This window comes from Salarias fasciatus, chromosome 4, assembly GCF_902148845.1.
Source record: "Salarias fasciatus chromosome 4, fSalaFa1.1, whole genome shotgun sequence".
In the NCBI taxonomy this organism is placed as follows: domain Eukaryota; kingdom Metazoa; phylum Chordata; class Actinopteri; order Blenniiformes; family Blenniidae; genus Salarias; species Salarias fasciatus.
The window spans coordinates 19,978,738-19,996,075 of record NC_043748.1 but is presented as its reverse complement, the minus strand read 5'-3'; the positions used below and the strand labels follow the sequence as shown (position 1 = coordinate 19,996,075).

At 45.9% G+C, this 17,338-nt stretch overlaps 1 protein-coding gene across 1 annotated transcript; it reads right to left on the bottom strand.

Annotated features, from left to right (window-relative positions):
* Positions 1 to 395: 395 nt before the first annotated feature.
* LOC115386903 (mucin-5AC-like) lies at positions 396 to 15,105 on the bottom strand. The gene is made up of 10 exons (XM_030089359.1): positions 14,984 to 15,105; positions 13,676 to 13,696; positions 13,339 to 13,501; positions 12,962 to 13,230; positions 10,227 to 10,366; positions 8,578 to 9,506; positions 3,027 to 3,212; positions 1,959 to 2,212; positions 1,753 to 1,850; positions 396 to 1,460 (listed from the first exon to the last, which is right to left on the bottom strand). Exons 1-10 carry the CDS (start codon positions 15,036 to 15,038, stop codon positions 1,110 to 1,112), a joined length of 2,466 nt encoding a protein of 821 aa, XP_029945219.1. The 5' UTR covers positions 15,039 to 15,105; the 3' UTR covers positions 396 to 1,109.
* Between the last annotated feature and the right edge of the window lie 2,233 nt (positions 15,106 to 17,338).

Below are 17,338 nucleotides of genomic sequence, written 5' to 3'. Positions count from 1 at the left end.
CATCAAACTGAGGAGAGACTTCAGAAAACACAAGAACGATCTTTGTGATAGAGATCTCAGAAGTAAAAATGACTTTCAACAAGGTGGAACAGTCTTTCCTCTTCAGCTAGTTGAGTGATTTTGGGTTCCAGCTTTATTTCACAAACTTCATTAAAACTTTGTAATTCAGTTCACCAAAGAGGACCGTCGGCTCACGTAGAGAAACTTGATTCAGACAGTTCGAAGGAAAACACAGATCAACTGGCAACCACACACAGAACTGAAACCCAACTTATAGAGCAGCCACCAGGTGCAGACAATCACAGTATCAGGCACAGGTGAAAGACACCAGAGGAGGAAACAGCAACCAGATATTAAGAGGAGACACCCCCTCAGAGAGCAAAACAAACCAAGGACACAGTACTGCAATTGTTTATTTTCATACTGAGGGAATAAATATACTTTAAACTTGCCGGCGGTTCTTATCTGTCTTATCTATGTAGCAAGTACAAGGAAGCTTTTTGTTCCTTTTTTAACCTTCAAGCTGGCAAAATTGTTCATTTGATGGTAAATCAGTCTTGGAGCAATTTCAGTCAATGGCACAATTTGTGAACTTGTAATTAACACATACACAAAAAAGTACAATTCAACACAGAAACTGTACTTGTCTTCTAATAACTTGCTCTTAGTTATTACCTCGATGATGAATTATACTGCTGACAGTTCATTAAAAAGCAGGCGTAGTATACATTTCAATCTTTTCTTTTTAAGGAAACATCAGGAAAGTGCTCAAAGTGGAATTGTTCATTAAATAGTCAATCATCCTTTTTCTTTTCCAGCAGCAGTAACATTAGTCACAGGATGTTTTTATCAGCCACCTCTGACTGGTTGGTACTCTTTGTAGATGATTTGATTAACTATATTTAGGTTGATGTTCTGCTCGTTTTGTTCCGGCACTGGATGGTATCTGACCAGTTTGTCTTGTTTCTCTCTGGTTTCTGGACTGTGTTGAGTTTTGTTCCTGATGTCTTTAGCTTGGTTTCTGACTGAGGACAGGCTGTCTGTTTCTGACTGGATCCGCCTTCATCTCACATGTGTTCATCACGTCATGTAAATCAGGCTGGATGATTCTATGGGAAGATTTTAAGACTGTTGGCGAGAACCAGGAGGTGGAGGAAGAAGATAATGAAGGAGGTGGAGGGACTGGAGGCAACCCCACTGGCGGTGGTCTGAGATGGGGTGGCGGTGGTGTTCACAGAGGTGCTGGTGCTGTTGTTGTTGGTTGTGCTGCTGTTCGTGGAGGCCGGAGATAAGGACCGTCCCAGGTTCTCTCTCAGAAAGTTCCTGAACTTCGTCATTCTGATGAAGACCATCACTGTGTCGGCTCGAGCTCGGCTGGTTGAGTTGTCTTCGGTGGTTAACACAGCGGCCTGAAACCACGAGCCATCCTGCGGACACATCAACGGACCACCGGAGTCGCCCTGAAAATAGAGGAACATTATAACAGTAATAATACTATATACAACCATACAGATACATATACACTAATGCTAATCATAATAATGACAATGTGTGTACTTTATAAATGCCTCTTGAAAAAATTACTTCCATACATCAAACCCATCTCATCAATAGTTGATCAGAAGTATACATGTGAGGAGCAGTGAGCTGCTGTGGCCCCTGGGGAACACTCAGGGGTCGAGGGTCTTGCTGAGGAACACACAGTGGTCACATATTGAGACTCAAACCTGTGAACCAATAATAAGAGTTTACCTGCTCCAGAATGAAGCTGGAGGTACAGATGTTGTCCGAGGTGGACGTGTCTCCACAGCTGGCCACTGAGGTCTGGATCTCCTGGAGAACTTGTTGATCTGAACAAAAAAGGAAACAATAATATGTTACTGAATGGCTTCCACTGATGTGGATCACATGTTCCTTCAGAGCAGGTGACATGAAGCAGAGTCACTGTTCAGACTCACCTCCTCCTCGTCCTGAGCTCCAGCCGGCGGCCCAGCAGGTGGTTCCCTCGGCGAAGGTGCGTCCGTCGTCCAGGCAGATGGGCTGGATGTAGTCAGACAGGGTGGGCCGGCTGGACAGACTCAGCAGCGCCACGTTGGAGCCACTCAGGCTGCTCAGAGTGATGTTTTTGACGTTCAGCGTCACCTCGAAGGGGTTGGAGCCGCTCTGCTGCAGTCGACCCAACACCACGGTCCACTCGGACGCCACCGAGGAGCTGAGGGACGCAAGACACCGCCATGAGGGAATTATCTCAAGAGAAACATCACAAAGGTTAACGCTTGACTTCGGACCTAATTACATATGTGTCAATCTGAAGTCAATCTCAAGTGTAAACCTTGAAATCTCAACAAAGTCGCAAGTCTTGATTTTCCTACAGTTTATTTACACATTTATTCTATTTTAAATTGAAGCTACTTACTTTGCTAAGTTTTGAAACTATATTTACGTCCTGATCTGTTTTTAAGCAATATCAGTAGTGTTTCAGGTTGTAATAATTACTCCATTTCTGAAGCATTTAGTTAATCTCAAACAGTATTCAATCAACTTTCAAACCTTCTTTACTTATTTAGTCTTAACCAAACTTTAAGTACTTGTAAAGTTTACTTTTTCAGCCCTTGATTTAATTTTCACTGCATATGAAAATGAAAGTGTTGCCTGTGAGTCTCAGTAATTACAGGATGCACAATCAGACTGGAGCAGTCAGTATTTCTCCATCAAATCAGGGGAGCTGTTTGTCGCCACTATTATCAGGAGTTTAGGTCTTATTAGTGAAATGGGTTTGAACATCTGTAACAACGGAATTTTTCATGTACAACGGTTTGAATGCGTGTCAGTAAATTTGGAGAACAGGGGCTTTTGTTTACAGTGCGGCGTGAGAAGAGTTCCCACCAAACAGCAGCAGAGACAGTGATGTAGGCAACATTCAATGTCGGTTGAATTTTTGAAGTCAAGACACAAGTCATCAAAACAGTAAGTTTAGTTGATTCAAGTTCAAGTCACAATAACTTGAATCCCCATCTCAGACTGACACCCTCTGATTCACCTTGAGAAGCATCCGGCGTCGCTCATCACAGTGTCCTCGGACACCAGAGTTCCACCACACACGTGCAATCCGTTCCTCTGCAGGCTCGCCATCCACGGCCAAATGCCAGCTGAGGCCACCGAGCTCCCCTCCACAATACGGGAGTTCAGCGGGGCCTGACCACACACCACCGCTGGAGGGAAGGGACGGAGGCAGTTAACAAACTCACAGAGAAAATAGCTGTTTTTGTTTAACTTCAGATCAATATGAGGGGCCATACAAGACACAATTCATTCTGGCCCTCTCACATACATATATTCTCATGCTTATACCAGGCGCCAACCTCCGCTCATAAAACATGAAGATAATGCAGAAGTGCAAAAAAGCTGTAATTCCGGAGAGATTCCAGCAGGGGGCGATGATGCTGGTTTCAAAAAGAGCCCCGGTCCCATTGGAACCCATTCAAAAATGCCGATTTTCAGAGTGCAAATAAACATATAAAGCGCCCAGTTTCAGGACGTATTTTGGTCTCTATCACTAGTTTCTATAACCGTGCTGGCTTTACCAGACTCTGATTTTCACATAAATCATCTGTTGATTTTATATTACGAGTTAAACATTACATTACATCCAGCTCTACTGCTCTTTCAAGCCAGATGGGATACAGAAGCTTGATTCCCTTTTCCACTGCTTGGCAGAAATAAAACAATGGCTCAGCGAAAATTCTCTCCAACTTAACGCAGACAAAACTGAAACACTCATCTTCGCCCCTGATGTCTCAATTCCAGGGATCAAACAGTACCTTGGTGACCTCGGGCAGTCTGCTAAATCCAGTCTTAGAAACCTGGGTGTTTTCTTTGATAAAGACATGTCTCTGGTGCAGCACTGCAACCAACTGACGAGAAACTGTTTCTTTCAACTGAGAAAAATCTCTAAACTTAGGAAAATGGTGTCATTCAATGATTTAGGGCTCATCCATGCTTTTGTCTCTTCGCGCTTAGACTACTGCAACAGCTTGTTCTCATGCCTGAATAAGAAGGAGCTTTCGAGGTTGCAACTTGTGCAAAACTCTGCAGCAAGAATCTTGACCCGCACAAACAGATGGACCCGCATTTCTCCAATTTTGAAGGAGCTTCATTGGCTGCCAGTTTCTTATAGAGTCAACTTTAAGATTTTGGTTTTAACCTTTCGGGCCTTGCACGACCAAGCTCCTTCTTATATTTGTGACCTGCTCCAGCCTTACTCCCCTGTGAGGGCTTTAAGGTCTGCGGACCAGAATCTCTTAAAGGTGCCGCGTGCCCGCTTCAAGACCAGAGGAGACCAGATCATTCCAGGCCGGTGCCCCCAGGCTCTGGAACGATCTCCCGCTCTCTCTTCGATCAGTTGTGACTGTTGACACTTTTAAGTCACAACTTAAAACCTTTTTATTCTCTCAAGCATTTGCTTAGTTTTTCGGGCCTGTTTTGATCTCATTTTTAGTGTTGCTTACTTATGTATGTGTATTTAATTGTTGTCTTATTTATGTATGCTGTGAAGCACTTTGTGGCTTTTTGTCTGTGAAAGGTGCTATATAAATAAACTTTACTTACTTACTTACTTACTTACTTAAAGTTTTGCATAAATCGCCCTATCACAGCGCTCCTCTGTCCACGTGATCGGATCACGTGACGGGCGGGACCAATCACATTTACATCCGGTTTCAAATATTCAATGTGGAGACGTCCTGCTGGACGCGGTAAAGTCTTCAGAACGGCGGTTGGGAACTCTATGGGTGATGTCACGAAAGGTCTATCCATTTATATACAATCTATGGCTTATACACACATATATTCTACTTAAATACACACATATTCTCCTTGCACATACATATATTGTCAGGCTTACACACACATATATTCTCCTTTCACATGCATACATTCTCCTAAATAAATAGGCATATATGCATGTGTACAAAGAAAATATATGTATGTAAGAGAAGTATGTATGCATGTAAGAGAAGAATATATGTGTGTGCAGTGAGTATAGTGGAAAAGGAAGTAAGTATAGTGGAAAAGGCAGTGTGCTGTGATTGGCTGAGAAGCTCAAGCAGGCGGGTCTTGTTCTGATAAGTCAACATTGCAGGTGTAGTGGAGTCTCAGCGCTGCTACAAGCAACTGGGGTGTTGGGAAATATTTTATCATCCCCAGAAACAGCCTGATCTTTATCCTCATGGCTTGAGCAGCAGGTGACAGGTTCATCTGCTCCAGACTGGAATCACAGCATGGTGAAAAGTGAGAAACTTGTCAGACCTGCCAACGTCCAAGTGGCTTCAGCACTACAAGCAGCTAACGCTAACACTACAAGAGGCTGAACTGGAGGATTAGGGCAGTGTTTTTCAACCCCTGTGCCATCATGTAAAGGGTGAATGATGCTTTCCGTGCTGATATGACGCCTTAGGACACAGTAAATAAACATACATTATGGGAAAAAAACTCTGCTAGCTTAATGCTAATGTCTTTGGAAAATAGACTAGAAATGCTAATAGTTAGCATAACAGTCACAGAACTTATTGGAACAAATTAAACAGAACATTTCACTTACTCAGGACAAAGAACAAACTCTAATTATTTCAGTAATAACTGGAATATATATTCCTCAATCAGAAAATTACGGACAATAATAAAAATACTGACATAACGCACAGTAAGTAACTACGGAAGCCCAAGAGGCTCAAAACGCAAATCACCAGTTCATCCAGAATTTACAGATACTCATCACTGTTCGCAAGGAGAATATATGTGTGTGTAAGAGTGACAATATATGTATGTGCAAGGAGAATATATGTGTGTGCAAGGAGAATGTGTGTGTGCAAGGATAATATGTGTGTGTAAGAGTGACAACATATGTATGTGCAAGGAGAATATATGTGTGTGCAAGGAGACTATATATATATAGGTGTGAAAGGAGAATATGTGTGTAGAATATATGTGTGTATAAGCATAAGAATATATGTATGTGCAAGGAGAATATATGTATGTGAGAGGGCCAGAATGAATTATGTCTTGTACGGCCCCTCATAGCCCTTCATAGATCAACCTTACAGACACTCCATTTATTTATTTATTTATTTATTTTCCCTTGTCCTGTTCAGCAGCTGAGGCGTGCAATATTGTATGATTGTAGCCTTTTACTATCCGAACAGATTTTAATGTTAGCAGCAGGATGAGACCGAATGTCCTCCTGCTGCTGCCTTTATTTAAAGCTGGCATCCGGCATGGCTGCTGGACAGGACCGGGACGGAAATGCTCAGAGAGCGAGAGACAGAAAGAGGGAAAGATAAAGAGAGGGAGAACGGGAGGGGGGGGGCACAACCTATGCACAAATTCACAACAAATGCAAAACAGTGTTGTCGACGCACCACACGCAACCAAGAACAATCCCAGACCCCAATCTAGACAACACCAAAACAGAGCCAACAACCAACACAAAAACTGACAGAACCATACATATACATAATATTTTTTTTCTTTCTTTTTTTTCTTTTTTTTTTTCCTCCTCCCCTGACGAACCATAGCAGTGAACAGACCAGTAACTAGTAGTAAACTCGGGGCATCAAGAGAGGGCTACCACAGATCACCATTAGTCTAACCATCACAAAAAGACAAGGTATGTGAAGAGTGATTAAAGATCCGCGTGATCATGGAAATATGATGGTGATAGTGATGGTGATAGTGATCATGCATATATGACCTCTGACCCCTGAGAAGGCTAGAAGCAGGCCAGAGAGGCCCTCAGAGCCCAGACAGCCGGCGGTCATCACAGAGCCCGGATCCAAGCCGCTCCCCCAGGCAGACGCCCACGCTCCGCTTCAGAAATGGGGCAGAGGAAAGCCCCGGCCGGGGACCCCGGCGGTCCAGGGGCCCGGGCCCCGCGGAGCCACGACCGGCAGGAGCCGGTCCACAGAGCCGAGAGCCCCCCAGGACCCCCCGCCAACCACAACCACAGCCCCACCCCCAAACCCCACCGCTGCAGACAGGTATGCACCCCCCAGAGCCAGCAGCCCCCCAAACCACAGCCGGTCCAAACCCCAGGCCTGTTGGGAAAACAACAGCCCCCACCCCACGCCTCATGAGTGTTGATGGGGTATATGTTGTTTGCGATTAAAATTGAGGGACCGTAACCACACCGTGCCGCGAGCGAGGCCAAACGAGCAGTCCCATCTGCCTGAACAGCCCCACCCCCGACATGGCGCGCCAAGACCCCCCGACGTGTGTGTTTGTATGTATTTGGTCGTGTTAGATGACTAAGTGCAATTAAGACTGAGAGGCGAGCCACTGAAGGGTGCAGTGATTGAGGCCACTTAGATGGCCCCCTCCACCACACCCAACCTGATAAGCCCGCCTCCCAAAGCCCTACGTGTGTGTGCATGAGAGCGGGGGGAGCGGGGAGTCCAGGGATGCCGCAGCACCCCCGTCACCCAGGAGCCCCCCGACGAAGGACAGGGCCAGGAGCGCCCCCCCCCCCGCCCCTGAGGACCAGGGTGGACAGCGACCATAGCCAGAGAGCCACTGACCCAAGAAGCACACACCCATCATGCATCAGAAGGAGTGGAGGTGAAGACAGACAGGGGGCAGCGGAAGGACCCAGACCCAGGGCCCACCACCCGCAGGCCCACCGGGGCTACCCCCCACAGGGCACCACACTCTCTCCTCACATATACCTCCAATCACCCACACATATACACCCACACATACAGACATACATACATACTTGCATACTTACAGATACATACCCACACATACATACACACTTACACATACATAGTCACACACATATACATACATATCCAGATACACACCCACACACTCACATACACATACATACATACCCACTCATACAAAAACATACATACACACTCACACATACACATGCACGTACACACACACACCCACCTTCCCCCACCCCCCAACCCCCACAGCCCACCACCACCACCCCCCTATCTACCCCCCCATCCACCCCACCCCCCGTCCGCCATCCCCCCACCCATCCACCCCACCCCTCTGACACTTCATTTACTACTGAAGCCCATCCAAAGCCTTGAGTTTAACGGTTACAATGTTTGCCGACAGTATGTGTATAGCTGACAAAACTCTGGATTCAAAAGAACATGCACCTCGCTTTTGTTTTTAGGATAGTTAGTTATAAGTTTCACAATCCTTTTATTGAAAGGAATACGCACTCCCTGTCATTGTGAGCTGACAGTATGGGTTTGGACCATACTTGTGAAACAATTCTGCACTACTTCTGAGGTTAATATGTGGGTTTCCCAGATGAACGGAATAACTACAGGAAGTGTACTGAAGTAAAACACAAACACATGTTATTGTTCAGCTGCTACACTAGTGCAGGAAAGCTTCTCAGAGAGAAAGTTCCAGTTATTTCCAGACACATCCATTGTAGTCATTGTGTAGAAAGTGGCTAACAGTAGCATGCTAACTGATATCGGTCAGATGTTGATATGAATTTAAGTTGGTAGAAATGTGCCAACAGCTAGCGAAAAAATAACTATAGGCACTCACGTGTGGGTGTGGTGGCTGGAGACGTCGTGCTGGTGGTTGGAGGGGTTTTGGTGGTTTTGATTGGGGAGGTGGTAGTCTTGGTTGGAGGGGCTGTGGTGGTGGTTTTGGTTGGGGAGGTGGTAGTTTTGGCTGGAAGGGCTGTGGTGGTTGTTTTGGTTGGGGAGGTGGTAGTCTTGGTTGGAAGGGCTGTGGTGGTGGTTTTGGTTGGGGAGGTGGTAGTTTTGGCTGGAAGGGCTGTGGTGGTGGTGGTTTTGGTTGGGGAGGTGGTAGTTTTGGCTGGAAGGGCTGTTGTGGCGGTGGTTTTGGTTGGGGAGGTGGTAGTTTTGGCTGCAAGGGCTGTGGTGGCACTGGTTTTGGTTGGGGAGGTGGCAGTTTTGGCTGCAAGGGCTGTGGTGGTGGTTTTGGTTGGGGAGGTGGCAGTTTTGGCTGCAAGGGCTGTGGTGGTGGTTTTGGTTGGGGAGGTGGTAGTTTTGGCTGGAAGGGCTGTGGTGTGGTGGTTTGGTTGGGGAGGTGGTAGTTTTGGCTGGAAGGGCTGTGGTGGTGGTCGTTTTGGTTGGGGAGGTGGTAGTTTTAGTTGGAACGGCTGTGGTGGTGGTGGTGGTGGTGGTGGTGGTAGTTTTGGTTGGAGGGGTTTTGGTGGTGGTGGCTATGATCGGGGAGGTTGTTGAGTCTGGAGGGGTCATGGTGGTTGTTATCGGAGGGAGGCCTGCACAGGTGACATTCAGGTCGCTGTCAGTCCCCGTGGACGTGAAGCTGACGTAGCCTGGCTGGTTGGTGATGATCTGGCTGTTGATCCAGCTCATGTAGCGGGACACTCGGGCGTACACTCCTGGTAATTCCGGTCTGGCACAACCAATTCCGAAACTGACGATTCCCAGCAGAATCCAAACATCACCCTGTTTGCTCACCAGTGGACCTCCTGAATCCCCCTGAAGGAGCAGAAACATGAAGAGTCAGTGAGGAGGAGGAGAGGTCTTCACAGGAGGGATATATTGGACCCAAATGGACTTCCTACTGGAGGTTCCTATGTTCTCTAAAAGTAGAACAGGAGGCAGAATTTTCAGCCACCAGGCTCCTGTTTTGTGAGACCAGCTCCCAGTTTCAGTTAGGGAGGCTGACACAGTCTACTTTCAAAGCTAGGCTTCAGACCTTTCTATTTAGTAAAGTAGTTCGGGCTGATTCAGGCCTCTGGACCATTTTCTTAGTGGCTGCTGTAGGTTGGGCACTCTATCTCGCTCTCTGGGATTGACAGTTCACTCCACTATGGGAGACTAAAAGTCAGAACACCAAGAACCCTGGAAGAACAGGTTGTCTCAAAAATTGAATATTAATGTGATCGAGGGATTGCACACAGGTCATCAATCAAAACAACTGATCCATTGATATAACGAGACAACCCAGACCCAATGGGTGCAAGCGGTTTACCTCAGGCTTCCAGTTTCACGCCACCTCTCTCCTGACTCACTTGACATGTTTCACGACTACGTGTCATTAACCATTGTCTCTCTTCTAGTCTATGAACTTTCTTCCTCCTGTAGTCTTTCTCGCTCATGTGGAACTGCTGCGTTTTCTCTGCAAAAGTGTCAAGGAATGACTATGTTGTAATTGACGCTATAAAAATAAAGCTGAATCGAATTGAAAATGTTTACCTGACAGGCGTCCTTTCCTCCTTCTCTGAACCCGGCACACAGCATGTTGTCTGTGATTTCACCCACTCCATAGTCACAGTTACACTGTCTGTTCCCCACAACCGGCACCTGCACCTCCATCAGGTCATTAGAAACAGAGCCTAAAACAACACACACAAACTCAGATCAAGAAAGTGTTATCGAGACAACTGGGGTCCATGACAACAGGAGATAAATTCTCCCCCTATTTGTCATGAAGTACTCAAGTAAATTACACATAGTTCTGTTGGACTTATTCATTCATGGTCATATTGTGTCACACCTAATGTTGGCCTTGTTCCTATGTCCGTGGAAACACTTATCTGAAGAACTGGTCTTCCTCCGACATCCCAAAAACAAACCCACTGCAGAGATTTGATTTTTAGGCAGCTATGGCTTGGTTGATGTGGTTTTCTCTCAACTGGGAAATCGCACATCCCCACCAACATCTGTGCACACGTTGAAGTGTTCTTGAGCAAGACACTGAACCCTAAACTGCACCCCAGTCTGTAAATAGGTGAATAAGGGTTACATTCTAAAACACTTTCGGAGCTGTTAAAGCAGTGGGAAAAGCACGATATAATTGAAGTTCTTGCTTGGCTATCAGAGGAGGCGGATGCTTTTTCTATCGCTGATCACCTGGTCTTTCAACGATCATTTCATTGACGACCACAGGAGCGGGGGATCCTGCCTGCCCGGACGGGGCCTGGCATGCCGGGTATGTGATTGATGTCCGGGGCAAGTGGCGGGGTGTCACATGCCTGGCACCCCTGTCCGTTGAGGACATAGGAAATGTTTGCATTTTCGGATTTATGATGACGGGCCTGCAGCTGAGTGGCTTGTGCTGCGGCCTGAGCTTCTGAAGAATTAAGAAGACCTCCAGCACAAAAGACGTCCAAGGGATGACGGCCTTTTCAAATCAATGGGCAAAAGCTGACGCCGACTGTTTGTGCGAACTCTTTCGAAAGCTGGACAATTTGGGTGATGGACGATTGAGACGCAAGTTGGTTGTCACCATCACCGAGAGGGTTAAACTTCAGCATTTGTCTGAAAAAAGTTGAGAACCAAGCAGAGAGAAGGTCAAAACGGCTCCTTCCACACCAAAACACGATACCAACTGATTGCATCTGGCAGCCCTTGGAATTCAAAACACTTCTGGAAGACTCAAGGACAGGGATTGCTTATCTATCTGTAACCTTCAACTCTCTCTCCCAATCCACGCCGCCTCACTCCGGACTGCTTCCGTCGAGGCGTCTCCACAGCGACTGGGTCACTACGAACTGAATGCCGAGGGGGACGGGCCAAACTACACACACATACATGGACTGATAGCCTCACACCTGCACCCACGACGTTTTCGTTACCCCTAACCAACCGCCTCCCCCACCCTTCTGCTGACGAACACTGGGGGTGACCTTGCTCAAGAGGATCAGCCATGATGCTAAGCTAGCACAGTAAATGGCCACAGGCCCTGCATTCCCACCACAGACGCGTTGCGTCAAAACGAGCCACATTGTTCAGCGTCGGACATCAAAATTGACGCGCGTTCAACTTCTCGCGTTTGATGCAAAATCGCGTTCGGTGTGAACGCAGCTTTACAGTCTTTCCAGAGAAACCGGATGATATTCAGGGTGGCAGGAGGCCTCAGGCCTCAAAACCCTTCACACATGGATGACATAACTCGTTAAGTAATTTCACACCAATTACTGCACCTTAGAAGATTCTTCCCTGAAACTCATGAAGTATGCAGATGACACCAGCGTAATCACTCTGATCTGGCATGCTGACAAGTCTGAATACAGACAACTGGTCCACTAGTGCAGTCAGAACCACCTGGAGCTGAACCCGCTCAAGACTGTGGAGGTGATGTTGGACTTCAGGAGAAATCCCCCAACATCTGCCCCCCCTCACCATCCTCAGCAACACATTGTCTAATGGGGACACCTTCAGGTTCCTGGGTTCTACCATCTGTCTGGCCCTGAAGTGAATCCCCTACATGGACTCTGTAAAGAAAAAGGCCCAGCAGCGGTGCTACTTCCTGCAGCAGCTCAAGAAGTTTAACCTGCCAGAGGAGTTGTTGATCACCTCTGAAACCACCATCATTCAGGCTATTCTACTGCAAGCTAATCAGTATCTGGTTTGGATTGGCCACCAAACAGCACAGACACAGACTGCAAAGGACAATCCAGCTTGCAGAAAGAATAATCTGGGCCGACATGGTCTAGCTTCAGGACCTGCACCCTGACAGAGTCAGGAAGTGGGCAGGTGAAACCTCTGCAGAGCCCTCACCTCCTGCACACATACTCTTTGAACGCCTTCCCTCTGGTAGGCGTTGCAGTGCATTGTACATCAAACCAACCAAACACAAAGACAGTTTCTTCCCCCTGGCTGTTAAGCTCATGAACTCTCAGTAATCAGAGACTCAGGAACCACTGTGCAATTACTCTCACTTACACATATTGGCACAACTTTGTGCCTCAAGAACACTGCCTCTTTGTACATACACTGTATATATTCTAGATTTAGAATGTTTATATTTGTTCTATATTGGTTCTACCTTATTTTTCAGTATTGAGTATCCTTTTGTACAACGAGAGTTAAAGACACAGCGCAGTAACATTCACTGTTTGTTGTAAAACTGGGTCAATCAAGATGATTCTGATTCTGAGCTCATAACATGGAAGTGAAAATCCATTTGCCATATAGAGCTGACCCACCTCCCTCTGTTAATGCACCCCATCCGGTGACCCAGGTGCTGACCCCCGCGTGGACGGAGCTGTCTGAGGCTGCCAGGCAGACGGGCACAATGTAGTCGGTGAAGGGCACGTCTGAGGCCAGCCTGAGCAGGGCTATGTCGTTGTCTTCTGTAACAGTGTTGTAATTAGGATGACTGATGATCTGTGAGACGCTCCGAGACTCCTCGTTGGGGTTCGGTCCTGCTTGAGTCTGACGGCCCAGGTACACCGTCACCTGGCCTGCTGTGATCCTGAGAGCCATAGAGGGAAGAGAAACCTCACGTTCACGTCTTCAGCTGACTCCAAATTTCCATGTGGAATTACAGTCGGTGAAGATGCCTGGAAGTGTATCTACTCACGTCTCGAAGCAGTGGGCGGCGCTCAGCACCCACCGATTATTAATGAGGGATCCTCCACAGAAGTGGCCCCCAGACCGGTGCAGACTGACCTGCCAGGGCCAGCTGCCTTCAGGGGCCACTGCTCCTCCAACGATCCTGGTGTTTCGAGATGCTCTGCCACACACTGAACACAGTTTAACATGAACGTAGTCTGAGCAACACTGTCCGCCATGAACACAAACAGCTGTCTCATCCTTTCTCTGATAGACTGAAAGCTTTTGTTCATCATTAACAACATATTGAAAATATTGACAGAAGAGGAGAGGGTTAATCATTGTAGACTTAAAGAGGAACTCACCAGACAGCTGCGACGCAGACTCTGAAATACAGGAAAAGGGACTTGAAACAACATTCCGGGTTCACATCTCAGGTGGTTACTTCACTGCCTGCAGTGGCAGAACTTGGTGCAGTTCATTCTCGGAGGTGAACATTGATTCAATTTCAATTTGGAATTTTTGTTTAATCAAAAACAACTTGTGAACTGTGTGACAACGATATTACAGGTTAGAATGAGCTTGTTATGTGTTCATTTTGCAGGAGGTGAAAATAGATGTGGGGTTAAGGTCTATTCACACTCCTGGTGAAGACAAAAATACTTCAGACACTCAGGGGTTTGCATCAACAAGTTAGAGCTCCGTTTGTCAGAACTAATTTCGCAAACTTTCTTCTGCTGTGTAACCCATGAAGTTTTTTGTGATTGGTCGATTTTTCTTGTTTTCCACCAAAACGGATGCTGCCTTTGTCACCTGTTCTTCATCTCAATACCAAATCTTCCTTCTCCTCTACTTCAAACATCTGTTTTTCTAACTAATCCTCCTCCTCCTTCCTCCTCTCATACACTGCTGTCTCCTCCATTGCCTCACTCCCTCGCTGCATCATGGAAACGTCAGGAGAAGTGTGTGGTGAGGGGGTGTGGCCTGCAGCTTCTTTGAAATGTCCTGACTGAAAAAAGTTTTTTCTGCTGCTGGCTGTCAGGAGGCGAAATTAGTTCTTCTTCCTTTTGGAGTATGAATAGACCTTTAGGGTTAGGGGACCCACTGTAACTAGCATTAGCAGTAGCCTGTATCCTGAGTGGCTTTGATTAGCATGATGAGCTTAAATCACGGTAAGTTTCTCTTTCTAAGAACTGTCTGCATGTTGGTAGTTAAGTTGCTGATTTTTTGAATTGTCATTAGATAGAAACTCAGTTTCTTTAAGAATAGTCAGTATTCACATTATAGAGCATCTTCCTCCTACTGATGAACTTAGTGAGTGAATGAGACTGACCCAGCTCAATACTAATAGTTCAGTGGATGCTAATGCTCACACTATATAAACATGTCACCATCATTACAAGACACATCTGCTATTCTGAAAACAGAAATGACTTGTTTCTCTCCAGTTATCTAGTATTAGTGGGCCGAGAACAGACCCCTGTGGTACACCACGGACTGAATTACAGAGTGTGACAGAGAAGGTTCAGTGTGACAGATCAGATAAAGTTCAGCTTCTGTTCTCAGTCAGATTTTCAGAAACATCAGGGTGATGGTATCAGCCCCCCTGTCATGCACCCCCCCTCCCACCGCCCCTCTGAGGATGCGATCCAGGTGTGAACATGCAGCCTTACCTGGAATCAGCAGAGTCAGCACAGCCGTCACACACATCACTCTGTAGGAAGCCATGACTGGAAATACAGAGCTGCAGGTCTGCTGCAAATTAAATACGCTACCTGGTCACAGCACATCCCCGCCCCCACCCCCGCCCTCAGAGGTAAAGACACACCTGTGTCACCTGTGTATGTGTGTGTGCCTCATGTCCCGACCTCTGTCACAGGCAGCGCTGCATCTTCACATTCCTCTCTATGCATTCTGTTGACCAATACATTCTGAGAATTTCTCACTTCTCGTTTAAGGTAACTGAGGAATTCATACCACAAATCAGAGCAACAGAGAGGTACTACAGGGAAACTAAACCAGACACAAAATTACCCCACAAAAGAGAAGTACAACTATGACTGGGGTTTTGGTTTAAAAAAAGCAGAAATTTATTCCTTAAATGAATCTAAATGTTGTGTGAAGAGTGAAATCTTCAGGACATTTCCACTGAGGTTTTCTGTTCAGGCGCAGCGATCAAATATGAAATAATATTCATGAAGAGCTGTTGATGAAAGAACCACCGGGTCTGATGTAAAGTGTTTCAGTGTAGAAGGTACATGGAGTATCACGGAGAAACAGTTTCACCAGGTTCAACTGGTCAGACTGCCTCTGGATTATTGTTCTTTTACATCAGATAGCGAATACAGCATCGGCAGACGTAGGTTTCCTCTGCCGTGCATCAGCTCACGGGAATGCGTCTCGGCAGGGTCGCAGACACACGCAGACCTGTCTTTAGCCAAGAAGACGTCACGACAGCTCAAAAAAACACACACGAGTAAGGAAAATGTGTTGCACAAGCCACCGTGTTCAAGTTTAACTCAACACGTCCCTCTGCAACAAAAGCCTGGTCTGGAAAGTGCAGATTGATAGTTGTCCTGTGGACGGATTGCTCAGTGTTCCATGAGATGCTGTTTTTGAGAACTTAACCCTGCTTTATTCTCCTCAACTTCCTCTCTGACCTGTCTGGTGTGTTCCTCGGTCATCACGATTTATACTGAGTTTAAATTGCGCACAGCTGGACTCTATTGACTGATTAAGAGTCTTCTGAAGGCGCTTGGTGGACCTAAAGGGGGACAAAGTTTTTTCAATTATTTCTTTGTGAACAACAATGTAAAAATCTTGTATAATTTTCCATTTATTTCACAATTATTCTGCACTTTCTGTTTACTAACTGCAGTTGATAAACTAATTTTATTACATAAAATCAAAAATAATGTGACAAAATGTGCAAACATTCGAGAGACATGAATGCTTTTTTTAAGTTATTGCGCAGTACGGAGAGCAAAAATGTGACCGTCCCTGTTATGGTGTGTTTGAGGAAGTTTTCTTTGAGGGGAACACGCTTCAAAATCATTTCAAAGAAATGGATTAGAGCACGTTGAGCACTGAGTCATGAAAACCTGTCGGATGGCTCTTCTGTTTTCTCTAGATATCTTTGCCGATGTGCGGCTATTCGAGGTAAGACCTCCCTGATGTCACCTGAGAATGTGGAGATAATCTGCTCTGTTATGTAAGAAATCATTAACCAAGAAGTAGTCTGAATTACTTTCCAACGCCACAAACTTCAAGTTACCAGGATGTCAGTTCAGCACTTTTTGATTTATTCTATGCAGACTGGGGGTCTATTCCAGTTCTGATTTTTTACTCTCCTGCATTCATACATTTTGAGATCAGTCGCAGGTTTCATTGATATGTGGAAATAAATCAGATATGTATGAACATGAGATTCGGCAGAAATGCTGAAAAGGTGAGCATGTCAGGTCACGATGTGACACCGTTGGTTCGTTATACGATATAAGTGTTAAGAATGGCGTGTATTCACTTGTATTTCAGAGAAGTGTATTTAAGTCCCGTCACCTTTTTGCTGATGAATATTTTTCCTGCACCATCAGTGGATGGTTTGTCAAATCGTGCACCCTGCAGAGGTTACAGTGTAAAGATGGAAACAGCTCCCCCTGCTGGAACTGCTTACTCACTGTCACCTGAAACAGTTCAGTTTGTTTTTCACTGCCATACCATCTCATGCAGCCTTTATGAACATTAACATACCCATTTTAGTCTCCAGATGCTTCTGTCCTCTGAAATTTTCAATAAGTTTCTTTTTTAATTACACATGAAAAACATCTTAATCTTGAAGCTAGCAGACTAGCATTAGCCTCAAAGCTGTGCTGTTGGGGGGAGTTACAGAAAACATGCATAATAAAACAACTAAGTTTCGTTTACATTTATCACCAGAAAGCATCATTAAAACTGGCTTTGTGTTGAGATTGTAGTCGTTTGTTTCTGTGAAGGCGTGTGTACTATTAGCCATGCAAAGCTTCACTGTT

Excerpts from the sequence above, each read along its gene's own strand:
- LOC115386903 (XM_030089359.1), bottom strand. The coding sequence starts at position 15,038 with ATGGCTTCCTACAGAGTGATGTGTGTGACGGCTGTGCTGACTCTGCTG. Across the intron at positions 2,213-3,026 it reads CTCAAGGTGAATCAGAGGGT|CTCCTCGGTGGCGTCCGAGT; the intron begins GTCAGTCTGAGA and ends TGCGTCCCTCAG. Across the intron at positions 1,461-1,752 it reads CCAGCTTCATTCTGGAGCAG|GGCGACTCCGGTGGTCCGTT; the intron begins GTAAACTCTTAT and ends CTCTATTTTCAG.